This window comes from Vicugna pacos, chromosome 8 (assembly GCF_048564905.1).
Source record: "Vicugna pacos chromosome 8, VicPac4, whole genome shotgun sequence".
NCBI classification, from domain to species: Eukaryota; Metazoa; Chordata; class Mammalia; order Artiodactyla; family Camelidae; genus Vicugna; species Vicugna pacos.
Genome location: NC_132994.1, coordinates 60,602,517 through 60,619,306, shown reverse-complemented (window position 1 = coordinate 60,619,306; position 16,790 = coordinate 60,602,517). Strand labels below are relative to the sequence as shown.

Here is a 16,790-nt window from a genome sequence, read left to right as displayed (position 1 = left end):
GAACTTACAGCAATTAGAAACACTACTCTTGGCAGTTGGGAAAGAAGGTTACTTTTGACAGAACTGGACTGTATTTGGAGATAGGATTTTTAAAGAGGTAATTAAGTTAAAATGAAGTCATTCATTAGGGTGGGTGTCCTTATAAGAGAAGACACTTTGAGCAGTTTTAAGACACAAATACCTACAGAGAACACACCATGTGAAGACACAGGGAGAAGACTGCCATCTACAAATCGAGGAGAGAGGCCTCAGAAGAAACCAACCCTACTGACATCTTGATCTCCAACTTCTAGCCTTCAGAGCTGGAAGAAAATGAACTTCTGTTGTTTAAACCACCTATATGTGGGTTTTCCTCTGGTGGACCTAGCAAACTAATACACATCTCTACAAACTTGACTCTAAAATCTATTCCATAATTTATTTCTCCTAATTCATTCTCAAAGTTAAATGTGAAGCTTTCATCGAAACATTAATAATACAAAACATTAAGAAAGCCTATAGTTTTGGATCACTGATAAATTGGAAGGCAGACTATGATGGACCATAAAAAATACATTCTAGAATCTAGAATCAACATGAACTGCTACCAAGGACTATTTCCAGTGAGACTATAACAATGAGATAACACATACTCAGAGGCTCCATCTGGGCTATTCATATACACCGTCTAGTACACAACTCAGAAAGTTAAAAAAACACAGACTGTTAAATGGAAACTCTTCACTTAATCATAAGATAAACCCCTCAGCAGTAGTGTGGATCATGCACAATGTGCTAAGTGATGGCAACTGTGATAAAGAAGTGACAGTAGCCTGAGAAAAGTCTAGAACCAGGCACCAAGAATTCTAGAAAGAAGGGGCAATCTGTATCCTCCTTACACTATTCCTCTCCCCTATCCCTAACCAAGCAGATTCTGAGTAGTTTCAAGACTTGAAGGATTAAAGGAACATGAAAACATCATCTTTACATCAGAATCTTCATTACCCTTCCTTCTTCAGTCATCATTTTGACATCTGGCTCTTTCCTGGTCGTGGGGATTTTATTACCCATGTAGACGACCCTCCCACTACCCCAACCTCTCAGCAACTCGACCTGCTCTCCTCTAAGGCCTTGCTCTCTACTCAACTTGCACAGCTCATTTTCACAAGAAGACACTGGATACTGCCATAAACAGTAAATGCACCCCTCCATAAATTCCATTTTAGCATTCCATCGCTGACCACCACCTGCTTTTGTTATAGAACATGCCCCCACAGTTCCACGATTTGAACAATTCTTCAGCCCCACGGAGGAACTGACTTCCAACATCATTTTACTATCCCTCATCTCTCCCATATCCTCACATCTTCCCTTAGGCAGCTTCAAATCCCTTATGCAATTGTTATACAACTCTCTTGTATTTCTACAACTCTCCTGCCCCTCTCTTCCTCCATCACATTTGCTTGCCCTGATGCAACTCTCCAATGAACTCCTCACCTTCACTGGAGCAACTAAACATGGATGACAGAAAACATTCACAGTGGCTGTGCTTCACACCCACTTTCTACCAGTCTACCTTCAACCATACCCATATAATCCACATTTCTTCCTGTTAAAAAGGATGAACTATTTGCCCTCCTACCTAACACAAACGTTCCACTTGTGCACTGGGGTGCGTCCCACCCCATCACTGTTCTTACGTCGTACCCTCTCTTCTCTATCACTGACTCTTCCCGCTTTACACCATCATTCCCATCAGCGTGGAAACATGTTGCATTATTCTTCATCTTTATAAAACCAATACTTGATCCCACATTCTCTCTCCAGCTACTTCTCATTTCTTTACTTCCTTCATTGTAAAAATCCTTGACAGAGTTCTCTATGCTTCTTCTGATCACACGCTTTCTTGAATCTACTCTAATCAGGTTTCCAACTTCACCACACCACTGAGGTCACTCTTGTCAGGATCAGCAAGACCATCATTAGATGGTCAGTTTTCTGTGCTCATCTTATTCTGCTTCACAGCAATATCTGACCCTTGTGACTACACCTTCCTTCACGAAACACTTTCTTCTTTGGTATCCTCGACTCTGTCCTCTCTTGGTTCTTCTGCCCTCTGGCTATGCCTTCTCAGTCTCCTCACCTACCCAGCCTCTGAAGGCAGAGTGAGTCGGGGCTCACACCTTGGAATTCCTGACTCCCTAGACCGTCTCATCCAATTCCATGGCTATTATATGTGCTGACCTTTTGACCTTTCCCTCAACATCAGACAGGTATATCAAGCTGCCTAATCACCATCTTAAGCTTAAAATACCAGAAAACAAACTCTTAAATCTCCTCCCCAGTCTGCTCACCCAGCAGTTCTCCACGTCTCTCTGAACGATACTTCCAGTCTTCCATTTGCTTTGTCCAAAAACCTTTGATTTCTACTATGACTCCCTTCTTCCCCTCATATCCCACATAGCTAGTCCATAAGCAAATCCTGCTGTTATTTCCCAATATATTCAGGAACCAATCACTTCTTACTATCCTCACTGTGGTAACCTTGCGCAAGTCATTACTATCCCCCAGCCTGGATCACTGAAATACATTCCTGACAGAACTTCTCTACATTGTATTCTTCATAATTTAACCAATAATGACTATGTAAGTCAGATCACAGCACTGTAATTACCCAGCCTTTCCATGGCTTCCCATCTTACTCAGAGCAAAAACCAAAGCCCTTACAGAGGGCTTTCAAGGACCTTTGTAATCTGAACCCTTCCCATTCATCCCTGAACTTCAACTTTTACCTTTCTATTTGGATAAACTGCTTCAACCATACTAGTGTCCATGCTAGTCCCCAGATACATCCAGAAAATTGCAGCCTCTCTGGCCCATGTCTTTCTGTTTCCCTTTGCCTAAGATTTCTACCCCCGACAACCAGCATTCCTTGTTGCCACACTTACTTCAGGTCTCTGTTAGACTCATCCAACTTGTGGCTCTTCCCTAACCTTCTCCACATAAAACAGCACCCCTGCTGCCTATACTGTCCCATTCCTCTCTCTCTTTCCTTGACCTTGCTTTCCTTTTTTTCATGCCACTTACTATCATGGGACATACGATATATATTTATTGCTTATTGGTCTAGTGTCTGTATCACTACTCAGAAGCAGGCAAGAACTTCGTTAGGTTCATTTGTTGATTCACTGGTGCCTAGAATAGTGCCTGGTGCATATTCCACACTCAAATACTTGCTGAATGAATGAGCTGGTATTATCATCAGCATCATTATCAATGATATCTTTATCATCTAAATGCCTCAGTCCAAAAGGTTGAAGCAGAGCAACTGCACCCTAAGACAGAGTGAAACACAACCTAAAATGGGGCAACCTCGGCGGGGGGAAGGAGTTAGAACATGGCAGCACACAGTGGAAATGCTGAAGCGCACTCTACTTGTTACGGCCAGAAGTGGGAAATCATTTCACAGCTCAGGATTTCAGTTTTCATCAAAATGGTAGCACACGGTCACAAGCACATTTTATTCCTTAACAAAGCACTTCTATTAGAAGAGCTTTGTATTATTCTATCTCATCACTACTACCTGAATCCTCAGAAAGGGAAAGCTAAAAAAAGTGAGGAGAAATGTGACTTTCTTAACTCAGTAATTTTAAATCTTTTATCATTTTTTTGCATATTATATATACCAAGAATATCTCCCCCCACCCTTTTTTTTTTTTAATCTTAGAGCTATTCCTCTATTCAAATAGAAAGAGAAAATTTACCCCAATGGTAACTTGAATAACCTGGTCACAAGGTTCAAAATGAAGTAAATTTCAGGGTCTTATCATTTTTAATTGAAGCAACTTATCACATAGACGACACCTTCCTTTAGACACAGCATGTGTTACTGTCTGCTGGTTTTTAAGGGGAATTGAATTCTAACATCACATTAAAATACACAGATTTAGAGTAAGAACTTGCATTGCAGGTGAAGAATAAAAAAATATAACAAAACAAGCTTATGTGTGATATATGAGAAAATGGGTATGAAGAGATATTAAATAAATGAATGGAAAGTTTATGAGGCAAAGAATTGAAATAATACAAGGGTATAAGAATTAACATTCAGTATATCTACTTTTCAGAGTGAGAGTACAAATTTGCATAGAGACAGAGATTTGAACAGAATAAAAATGTATGTAAATGGCCTAAGTTCAGACCAAAAAAACTATAATATGACGGTTAAAAACAATGGTCTTCATTCACTTTAAGATTTAGATGTATTCTATTTTCTTACTAATACAAGTCATTTTTCTCACTTTCACTTAACAAAAACAAGATAGTTTGTAATTCTTTATGACTCTAATAACTTCTGAATTTAAGGTTAACTTACAATAAAAGTTTTTTCCAATATAATATATTAACATTTTAAAATCTATTAGAAATAGATTAATTTCATGATCAGCTAAAAGCAATATTATGCTTTAGATACCTGCAATGCTTTAAAAAAAACTTTAGTTAAATATAAAGAGAAAATTTAATTTGAAACAAATGGGAGGAATGCATGCAATTTAAATAAAATGCCTAAATACTGAGAATTATAAGCAGAGGGAAAGAAAAAACTGTCATAATCGATTCCACTCACATATGTATTTTATTTTGAGTATTCACATCACCAAAATCAAAATGAATAAAGAAAAGGCACCCACCATCTGTGGTCAACTTACTTTACAATGATCGTGTTGGAGCTGTAAGGCTGGGACGTCCCCTCCAATAGGCATTTGTTTTTTAAGCTCTTCATCTTTCATATTCAGCCATTTGATCAGTTCTTCTAAAGATGTCAGCAACCTGTTCCACTTCTCAGCACTGGCCTCCAAATGGGCCCTGTTGAGAGATAACGCTGACCATATTTAGACGTTTGAAATGCATCCAATTGTTTTTTTTACCTTCCGTTAGTCTAATAATCTTGTGTGTCCAACTTATGTTCACGTCTAAGAAAGAGGCTGACACTTGGTAAAAAAGATACATATTTCCTGTAAGAGACAGTTCTTCTGAATAAGCTAGAATATTCCAAGGATACGTTGGTAATATCTGTTAACTGTAAAAACATATACCTCCACACCACAAAGGTATCAATATGAGGCTTTCAAGAGGAATGTCCACAGTATGATGTAAAATTAAGCAAGTTTTAGTAGTTTATGCATAGTAATATATACATTCAAATGTAATTTTGTTTCTCATTTCATCTCTATAGACGAAAAGAGGGAAAGAGAGAAGAAAGAAATTATCTGTGTGTAAAATGTTTTGAAAGATACATAACAGATGTGGTTACTAATGAGAATACAATAAACAATTTTAATGTGCTTTTGTAGTAATTGAGTATTTGCAACAGGCTCATATTATTTTTCTTTCTAAAAAAGCCAACGTTTTAGGAAAAAAATTACTGATGTCTTGATTTCTCTTGCACTCAAATAAATTACTGAAAGCAGACCAACACTTACCTCAAAAAAGTTGAAAACCTATAAAGCATTGCTCAGCTAGAACACTATTTGGGTTATAGCTGACTGATGTCCAGTGACAAATGTCCATTGTGAATAGGAAACAACTGGGCAAAAATCACTGAATGCAGTACTTTATACTTTGATTCAAAGATGAGGTCTGTGTTTTCAGTAATAATTTCTGATTTTAGCACAGAAAAGTACCTTCAGATTCTTAAATTATGAACTTCATAATTAGGGAATGACGTTTAGGAAATACATTTTTTTTTATGTGATGAAGGCTTCAATAACAGTAAAAGCCTTTGAGAATAGAAGCGTAAATAAGGGATAAATTGGAAGCTCAAGATTTGCAGATACTGACTGGTATATATAAAATAGATAGACAGGCTTATACTGTACAGCACAGGGAACTGTATTCAGTATCTTGTAGTAGCTTACAGCGAAAAAGAATATGAAAACGAATATATGTATATCCATGTATGACTGAAGTGTACACCAGAAATTGACACAATAGTGTAAGCTGACTATACTTCAATGAAAAAAAAAACAGTGGGGAAAAAAAAGGAATGTAAATAGAAGACACATATGCTAGTTGTTCCTGTTAGAGCTTTGGAGAAAGCACACTTATCCAGCCTCAAGCCCACACCACGTTAATTGGATCTGAAAAGATGGATCAGTTGGCAACAACTCCAGAGACTTAAGGAATCAGTGTTTCCATCTTGCATCACCCCAGTGGACAGACCATGAGTGTAGACCCACATGCTAAACTGGATGAAATGGAATTTTCTTAATTGTCCATGACCTTTTAGAATGAGAAGGGCAAGGCTGGTGGAGACAGACATAAGCCTGTTACACAACAGCTTCCAAAGACTAAAGATTTATGATAGCAAAAGATGACTCATTTGGGGCAACCCCAGGTATAAGAGACCTCTGTTGAGCGTGTTTCACATCCTCTCATACAACAACTTTCACCTTAACTTTGGCGTACAATCCCCACTTCCACAAAACTGCTGCTTTATTGAGTGATATGAAACAAATCAGCCAAGCACAGCCACCACTGTCTCTCAGATCTATCAGTAATTTGGACATCTGATCTACTTGAGCCTCTGTCTCAAAGCTAACAGCTCTGCTATAATTAATTCAAACCAGTATTTCCCCATTTCTCACATCAGGTGGTACCCCCAGCAGTAGATATTCAACAATATCATAAGTCTTTATTTACAGTTCATAATATTTTTAGAAGAATCACTATATATCTCTGATCTCTAGTTCATCTCTATTCATAAAATAATGACCATGGTCTATCAGTCAGTATTCTTGGCTTTAAAAAAAAAAAAAAGAAAGAAAGTTCTGCATCTCTCTAAAACATCATGAACCTCCACTCAGTCACATACAGAAGGCCAACCATCCTCCAGTCTATTCACAGTTCCATTGTCGGTTGACAGATATAAAACAAACTATTCAAACTTTAAAATTCTATTTATTTTAAAAGGTAGGTATAAAAATTTACAAATACAGAAATAACTATCTTGTAATTCTTTGAGAATTGTATGATTAAAAATTTCATTGTATTCTCCTGCATTTGCAATCTTTTCTGTTCATTTTACAAGTGCTATGATTGGCCTCACTTTGCAAACTTGTGCTTTAACGAGATCCCGATTCTGTTTGAGGGCCAGCTTTTCTGTGTTCATATTGATTAATTTTAGACCAATATATAATTACTTATCCTTGATAAACAATAATTTTACTTGGCACAGAACAGAACTGAATAATTTCAATTATATTAACTAAAAATTATTCCTTGCCAATTACAAACTATTTTGCCCTAAGCATATTTGACTGAGTTGTTACAATTTCTTTCCAGTATTTTAAAATCCAAAAACAAAAAAGAAAAGAAAATGACAGCTAGAAATCAGAAGTCCTTAGTCAATTAAGAAGTGCTGAAGTGCCTTTGTGTGCAAAACACCTATGCACACATCCTGACCTCTAATTTTAGATTATTTGATCCTGCATCTTCAATGTCTATAGTTTAACTCTTTAATCAATAACTAAACCAGACATTACATTCCTTTGAAATCCAGTTACAAACTCATTGTACTCACTGTACTGAGGACCATGCAAATGACTTTAAATGCAATTAACTTTTTGACTGCACAGAAATAATGAAATCGCTCACTGAAATCTATGACGCCCAGCACCTGAAGAACTATTTCTAAGGGTGAAACAAAATACTTTTTAAAAGAGAAATACTGAAGTGACTTTGAAATTAAAAAGATAACATTGATCTATGTGCTTCTCTTCATCTTTCTTTTTCCATAGTAAAAAGCAAGCTGATCTGGCAGAATCTTTGCCTAGAAAATTCTGCTCTGGTTATTCTCCAATAGATTATAAATATGTGTTTAGTGGATTACTACCATATGCCCAAATAAATGCATGCTTCCGTAGTAGCCTTCAGTGTCCTAGTTTCAACTTAACTCTTTCATCTCTCAAGATGAAAGCCTTTTCTTGGGCAGTGGGTTGAATGCTTTGCAAAAAGAAACCTTACATTTGTGTTCGGTGTGGTTGTACTTTTTCAGTTTTACTTTAAACATTCTGAAGTTTACACTCCCCTTAATCCAGTCCCCAAGACTACAGACAACCTAGTCATCAATCATGTTATCAGAATCTTCACGTAAAACATTTCTTTATCTAACACACAGCTGTCGGCACTCACATTTTGGATAATTGACTTGCTATCCTCTCACCTATTTCAGTTCCTTCTCTGGGTATCTAACATGTGCAAAGCAGAAGTTACTTTCATTGACTGCATTATCAGCCTGGGGTGATGTCTACTACAGAAAATGCTTTACACAAGTTACTTCTTTTTAGGCTGAGTCATCCATTTTACAATTCTCTAAACATTCTAAAGTAACCAGTTACTTAAAAAAATAAAATATGAAAACCTGTTAGATAGTAAACACCCATAAAAATGGCACCTCATCTTTAAATGTAATAGAAAAAGAACTACGGAGAAAACTATGTACTAATATCTGTTTTAAATCACCAAAGGCTTCTTCCTTTCAATGCTTCTTCCAGAAAGTTTTTTATTCCGTCTCCCAATGTACAGATACAAAAAAGGGGGGGGGGGCAAACTGTGAGTAAGGAAGGGGCATTTATTGAAATAAAACATAGTTTGTCACTTTTTCAATATAAACAAATATTAATGGAACACTCACTCTGATATCAGGCACTACACTGTTTCAGAAATACAAGGTTCTAGGTTCAAGTAAGGAGAAAGACAAGGAAACCCAATATACTCTGAGATAAGAAATCTCACAACTCTGTGGGGTAACTACAGCTCAGAGAAGGAAAAAACGTGCTCAGGAAGCCAGGGTGAAAACTTGGAATCCACACTAAATCCTAAACTCTTTGCACTACATTGCTTTCACCATGGGCAGCATTTAAGAGAACAGACAGCTATATTCGTAGACAAGTAAAGATTACATTTGGAAATTGGTAGGTTTGCCAAAGAATTTGATGACTCAGATTAAGAGGAGCAAAGATATACTATCGCCTGTTGTGTAAGGAATGCACAGAATTAAATATCCACTTTGGCATTCTTACTATAAATAAACTTCTTTTTAGTTTATGATAAAACCCATAGATTATAAATTGAGTTACAATGAAAGAAATACCTTTATTAGTACAAGAATAACCAGTAACATTAAAAGGGGATTATTCCTGCTCTGAGACAAGGGTATTAAGACTGACTAGGAGGAAAACAAAGTGGATTCCTCAGAATTCAGTCTGTTCTGAAAAGCACACCAAAGCTGTGCTTCCAGTAGTATAGCCACCGGCAACATGTGGCTATTTCAATTTAAATTTTAAGTTCACTAAAATAAGTAAAATATCACATTCAAGTCATCAGTTGCACTAGTCGTAGTTCAACTGCTCAACATGCCACTTATGGTCAGTGGCCAATGTACTGAACAGTACAGATATAGAACATTTCCATCACTGCAGAAAGTTCTATCAAAAAGCACTGAGCTGAGGGGAAGGAGACCCACAAAATCTTCCTCTAAGAGACTGGAGAAAAGAAAATTTTAGTAGTTTTACATATGGTTAGCAAAATCAACTAACTCAGGTTATAAGAGGTATCAATGACATTGTAAAAGTGTGATAGCATTAGATGTAATGATGATGTTAAAGGTTAATCTTCTCTAAAGGCCTTTTAAAAGGTGCTCTGAATCTTTAAGAGGCTCGTAAAAGAAAGAGAAGATAGAATTTTATCTTTGAACTCTGTTTTCATTAGATTTGACAAGTTCACTGGCCTTTGAAACTATATGTTAATAAGAATCTATATTAAACATTATTAAGCTGATAAGTGGATATTTAATTAACATAACCCTAAATTATATAAATTTAACATAAAAGTTTAAGCCATGGCATTCACATTACTGAATTTATTAGTATATTTCCAATTCACATGTTCCCAGGAAGTAAAAACATTGTCAAAGTTCCTGAGAGCCTACCTTCTAGATCAAGTTTCAAATCACTAGCTATCTTCTCTTCTATCGATCTAAGTAGAATATATACTTGTATGTACTGTTTTTTGATTGCAAAAGAATAACTGGCACGCTAGATTCCAGTATTTAAAAAGTCTAATCAAAGTTACTTGAAAAGACTGCAAAATAATACTTAAAATATTAACCCAAGGTGTTGAGCCACATGTCATTATAGCTCCAATGACCACACCAAGGCCATAGAAGGTCACGGCAAGTATTTAGTGTAGGCACATGGAATGTTCAATAAATGTTACCTGACACTATGATCTTTGGCAGATCTTCTCTTTCCTAAAAATGACAATAATTTGCAGGAAATGCTCCTTGCCATGACAATATTGACTTAAGCACAATTTGAAATACAGAATGCACAGCAGAGACATCTACCTGATGGCCTTATTCTCAGAAAAGAATGAAGCAAGTCTGCATGCAGACAGAGAGATCTAGGAGAGGTTTTGGAAGCTAAAGAGGAATGGAAACCTTCAAAAGTTAGGAATCTGAATAGAAAATGATAGAATATGAATATGAAAGAAAATCATTCAGAATCACAACACCAATTCTAAGCAGAAACTGTCGGATCATAGCAGAAGATATGTTATCATTTTCTAATGTCTAGTGCAACACCAGGAAGCCTGAAATTTAGAGCAGGAGATAAAGTGTGGTCATCAAAGGATCAGAGATTGGAAAAGCAAACAGGAAGTTCAAGACGGCAAGGAAATTTAAGGTCCTCACAGTACTGAAATGGCTTATGAAATCTATGCTGGGTAGAAAAGGCTAATTAAGAGGAGAAGAGGAAGGGTTTAAGTAACTAAAGATCAGGAGAAGGATGGGTAGGTTGGGGAAGAAGAAGGAAAAATAAAAAGAAAGCTAGGAATTCCACAGCTGAAAATATTAGAGAATGTACATTTTTAAACACGCTAGTTGGAATATTGTAGATAAATTATATATACAGAGTAAAACTTTAAAGTTAGAGGATAGTATAAAGATGGTCCTCTTCATAAAATCCATAAATTTAATGTGAAGGAGACTTGTTTTACTGATGATGTTCTGAACAATTCTGATACTCTGCAGCAGAGGGCTCTTCTTTAACTAACATGGCAAAACCAATGGCGCTCAGACGTGCATGGCCAGGTGGGGTACAGTAAAATAAACTGCGTGCTCTGAAAACAATTTGCCTTTGGTCTCCTGCAGGGATGCCAAGATAACACGGGATGTTAACTGAGTCTCAGGCATGGCCAGATCAATGGGGCTTAGAAACAAAGTAGAGATAAAAGCATTTACAGATAGAGTAAAAAGAAAGCGAGAAGTCAAACTATAAAACGTTATCAATACAGATAACACCAAGGACGATACCTAAGGAAAAGATGGAGAATAAAAAGGAAGTCAGATGCTCAAAATCAGTGAGTAAAGTAGAAGAGTGTCCTACGGATCAGGGGGAAGCAGGAATAAGATGGTGAGAGGGTAGAATAATGGATGTATTCACTTCTAAGGAGACACTGTTGAGAGATGTAGAAGCAATGCCTAAGAAATAGCAAAGAGGCTGCCAACTGTCCTTCTTATCCCCGGGTGCAGGGCTCCTGTGCAGCCAGTGTCTGCTGGCGCCCTACTGGGAGTTTATGGCTGGCATTCTAATTGTGTGGTTGTTAAACATTTAGAATATTCCCGCTGACTGCCAGGTGAGGAAAACGGGCAAAGTGAATTCTATTAAAGAGTGTTTTTAGTAAAACAGGCAATTAAAGGGACAGCCAACTTTCAGTTATAGAGGAAAGTGGTGGGAGAGCTCACAGAAATATTAAAGACACAGACAATTTGTCCACAATGGAAGCTAGGGCAAGGGTAGGCTGTACTTTAGAGGCATGAGAGGAAAGAATGGAGGAGCAGAAGTTCACGGTGTGCTCAGCAGGTATCATGTTCAGCAGGGACAGAAGGGGGCAGGTGGCTGGGGGGTAGGTTACCCTGCATTTTTGTTAATGAGAACACTTTCCCCTCCAACTCCCTGGGAAGGGATTTTCTCACTAAGTACATCCCTGGCCTCTTCACCACTCCTCACTCTGTCCCTGTAGAGGTGGAGTGAGGGATCTGATTTGTAAATCTGGGGAGTGACTGGATGCACTGAGCTCAGCCCACCTTTCCCTTTTGAGAACAGACCTGCAGAGACTAAGTTCTTTCCTACTCTTCCACATACGGTTTCCCACGTTGCCCAATTCTGCCTCCTTCTGGGGTTCAGTTAACAGCCCTGTTAGGCTCTCACTCTAAGCTACTCCTCCAGCCTGGCCTCTGTCAGTAACGAACATGACACTGTTGTTCTTACTTGCCCATACTTTTGTTTCACATTTCCTCAGAATCCAGCCAGGAAAGAAGGCTGCTACTTGTCGGGGACCTTCTCAGAAATTCCCAATATCAGTGACTAAGAAAATGGGGTAGGGTTAACTGAAATTGTGCTCTACACTGGAATTTGACACAACATTGTAAAATGATTATAAATCAATAAAAAACGTTTAAAAAAAAAGAAAATGGGGTAGGGAGAATTTCTATGTCTTTTGAACTAATTAGTGTCAAACAACAGTAATTCAATGAGAGTAATAATAATAATAATAATAATAATAATAGTAATAATAGTTAACAATTATTGAATGCTTATCATGTGCCTCTGGTTTAGGTACTTTATATAGGCTAATTATATCAACTATTCATGATCACTCTCTAAGGAAGTTTTTTTTTTATATTTTATTTTATTTTAAGAGGGGAGGGAATTAGGTTTACCTATTTATTTTTAGAGGAGATACTGGGAATTAGGTTTACTTACTTATTTTATTTTTAGAGGAGGTACTGGGGATTGAACCTAGGACCTTGTGTATGCTAAGCATGTACTCTACCACTTGAGCTATACCCTCCCCCTGGAAGTTACTTTATTATTCCTCTTTTACACATGAGGAAGTACAAATCGGCTAAGTAACCTCCCACAGTTACAGAGTTGCCCAGAGACAAAGCCAATGTTGGAATGCAGGCAGTCTAGCTCCAAAATATAACTCTATTTAAAGTGCATTCTGTACCACTCCTCTCCAAGGCGTGCTTCCTATATGAGGGCCCATTACTAAGAATAATAAACTATTTTATCTTTTTAAGTTGAGAAATAATTGACATATAATACTAGTTTCAGATGTATAACATAGTGATTCGATGTATATATACTGCAAAATGATCACTTCAATAAGTCTAGTTAACATCCATCACCACATATAAATTTATATATATAGTATATATATTTTATAAATACCCAATAGTGAATATGTTAAAATAATTGTTTTGCCCATTTTTGAACTTAAAAGTGAAGAATATAACATTCATTTCTTTAAACATATTTAATCTATTTGAAAGCAGAGACAAGTTAATAAAGATATGTGGACCTCCAGTTATAAACTTATGATACTGTTATGTACAGTAATACAGTTACAGCAGTATGTTCTCTCTTCCCTTCCTTTCACTGCAGGATAACTTGAGAAAATGAGACTTGGTTTCTATTTCTTGAGAAAATGGACATAATTCTATTTCCACTCCGCACTCCCCGCTCTGACTCTCAGTCTTCTGCGATCAGATTTTTGCCTCAACCGAAAAACAGCCCTGGCAAAAAGTCCCCCAGAGCCCTTCTAACTGCTCCTGGACTTGGCAGCCCTGATCTTTCCCCACTCCTTCAGGCAGCCAACACTATTAACTGTGCCCTTGGCTCCTGACAACACTGTTCTGGTCCTCCTCCCTCCTCAAGAGCAGTCACTTCTCAGGTTCCTTTGCTGGTCTCCCTTTCCTTCACCTATTCTTCATGTGTTACAGTTTCTGGATTCTCTGCTCTATCCTCTTCTAATTCTTCCCCCGCTTGCCTACTCACAATTCTCACCTGCCACCTCTACCTGGATACCCCCACCTCACAATCTATCTGGTCTACAGCTCTCTTTTGAAAAGGAGATACCTGTCCAGTGGCTACTGGTTACTTGTTTCTGGATGTCTCACCAGTGCCTCAACAATGTGAACTAAGTATCTATTCAGTCTCTCTTCCCCTTCCTAGATACTGAAAGGGTTGGTTTGTTTGTTCATTTATTACTGAAGTATAGCTGACTTACAATATTATTAGTTTCAGGTGGGCAACATAGTAATTCAATATTATTATTGATTATACTCATAAAAAGTTATTATAAAATATTGGCTTTATTCCCTGTTCTGTACATTGCATCCTTGTAACTTATTTATTTTATACCTAGTAGTTTGTACCTCTTAATTCCCTTTACCTATTTTACTCCTTCCCCCAACCCTACTCCCCTCTGGTAACCACTAATTTGTTCTCTGTATGTACGAGTCTGCTTCTGGTTTTTTTGGTTCATTTAAAAAAATTTTCTAGATTCCACTTATAAGTGAAAATATACAGTATTTGTCTTGTTGCAGTGAATATAACATCCTCCAGGTCCAACCATGTTATCACAAATGGTAAAATTTCATTTTTTTAAGTAACATTCCATTGTGTGCTTGCGTGTGCATGCGCGCGCACACACACATATATGCACACACACACCACACACATATATATCATCTTCTTTATCCATTCAACTGTCGATAGACGTGTAGCTCATTTCCATATAATGGCTCCTGTAAATAATGTTACTATGAACATGAGGGGTGCATGTATCATTTTGAATTAGTGTTTTCATTTTCTTTGGATCAGTATCTAAAGCTACAGTAATCAAAATAGTATGGTACTGGCACAAAAACAGGCACATAGACCAATGGAATAGAACAGAGAGCCCAGAAATAAACCCATGCACATATGGTCAATTAATCCACAACAAAACAGCAAGACTATACAAAGGGGAAATGGTCTCTTCAATAAGCGGTGTTGGGAAAACTGGACAGCTAGATGTGAAATAATGAAACTAGACCATTTTCTCAGGCCTTATACAAAAACAAACTCAACATGGATTAAGGACTTAAATGTAAGACCTGAGACCATAAAACTCCTAGGAGAAAACATCTATACATTCCATTGGTTTTAGCAACATTTTTTTTGGATTTGTCTGTTTAGGCAAAAGCAACAAAAACAAAAATAAACAAATGGGGTCACATCAAATTGAAAAGCTTTTGCACAGAGAAAGAAATCATCAACAAAATGAAAAGGCAACCTACGAAATGGGAAAAGATATTTGAAAGTGATATGTCTGATAAGGAGTTAATATCCAAAACATAGAAAGAATTCATACAACTCAATATAAAAGCAAACAATCTGATTAAAAAATGAGCAGAGGACCTGAATAGGCATTTTTCCAAAGAAGATATACAGGTGGCTAATAGGCACATGAAAAGATGCTCAACATCACTAATCATCAGGGACATGCAATCAAAACCATAATGAGGTATCACTTCATACCTGTCCATGGCTATAGTCAAAAAGACAAGAAATGGAAGTGGGGGTATAGGGCAGTGGTAGAGCACATGCTTAGCAGGGATGAGGTCCTGGGTTCAATCCCCAGTACCTCCATTAAATTTTTTTAAAAAATAAAGGCAAAAATAAGTATTGGTGAGAGTGTGGAGAAAAAGAAGTCCTCCTGCACTGTTGGTGGGAATGTAAATTGGTACAACCACTATGGAAAACAGTGTAACCGTACTTCAAAAAATTAAAAATAGAACTACCATATAATCCAGCAATTCCACTCCTGGGTATTTATCTGAAAGGTTCTCTCAAGAGCTCTCCTTGTCTTCAGAATTTTGGTCATTTAATAATGCATCTTCCATAGTTGTGTGGAAGAGACGTTTCCACAAGCTTAAATCTAATCACGTTATCTAAATGATTTCAGATTGCATCACCGGTGGAATGGAGCATGGTGCACACAGGCGTTTTGTGATTTGTGTCCTACCTCCCTCTTCACCTTTTTCTCTACTTACTATCTTTCCCTGCTACATCACCAGCAATTTCTATCCTCAGCCAGACTGAACTTCTAAACTGTTCGGTGAAAACACACTATTGTTCCCAGAGTCCTGATTAGACATCCCTCTCCAGTCCTCACCCAGTCTATCTGGGGACAACTATACATCTTTCAAGGCTCAACTTAGTAATCATCTCTTTTATGAAGCCTTTGATGTGCATCTGAAGTGAAAGTAACTACTTCCTCCTTTGGACCCATCTTAACCCGAATAGAACTGTGTTCTGCCCTAGAGGAAAGGATCATATCTTATTTATGATAGGGAATGCCTTAAACTTAGAATATCTCACGAAATGCTTGAAAAAATGTTTGAATCTGCAGAGATGAGGAATGAGGCTAAAAATTATTTTAGTTCAACATTACATTAATAACACATTTTCCTGGAACGTATGATTTGTCTTGATGCAGAAGTCTGTTGGCAAAGCTTATTCTCCCATCTTCTAAAAAATAACAGTATTTATCAGATAATATTCCAACTGTAATTTATGAGTTCTTTCTTTCCAGGTTAGGAAAAAAAGTGACTTGATAGGCTTAGTCAATAACATCTATGAACGGCCAAAGATTTTTTTCGTCTGGAGCTTTCCATTTGGAATGATCTGTTTATGAGGCAAGCCTTCGTTAAATTCTCCTTCCTGAAGAACTCATCCCCCAAACTCTCAAAATCCAGTACCACGTGTATAATCTTTACCGGGCCAGCTCTATGGCTTTTAGCTTGTTAGACTAGTTGGTTTTCAGCACCTCAGTGAATGTTTTTCACTAGTTAACACTTTAAATCTTTTTATTTATTTATATTTATGGGGAACAGAAAGGTGAAATCCAATGGGATC

The 16,790-nt window shown here is 37.2% G+C and overlaps 1 protein-coding gene across 12 annotated transcripts in view; it reads right to left on the bottom strand.

Moving 5' to 3' along the window:
- The window catches only part of UTRN (utrophin), a 448,326-nt gene that overhangs the window by 125,327 nt on the left and 306,209 nt on the right, over positions 1-16,790 (bottom strand). For all 12 annotated transcript variants that reach the window (XM_072965969.1, XM_072965972.1, XM_072965970.1 and 9 more), the window contains one exon: positions 4,689-4,845. In XM_072965969.1, coding sequence (XP_072822070.1) covers positions 4,689-4,845 — 157 coding nt within the window. The remainder of the gene's footprint in view (positions 1-4,688; positions 4,846-16,790) is intronic.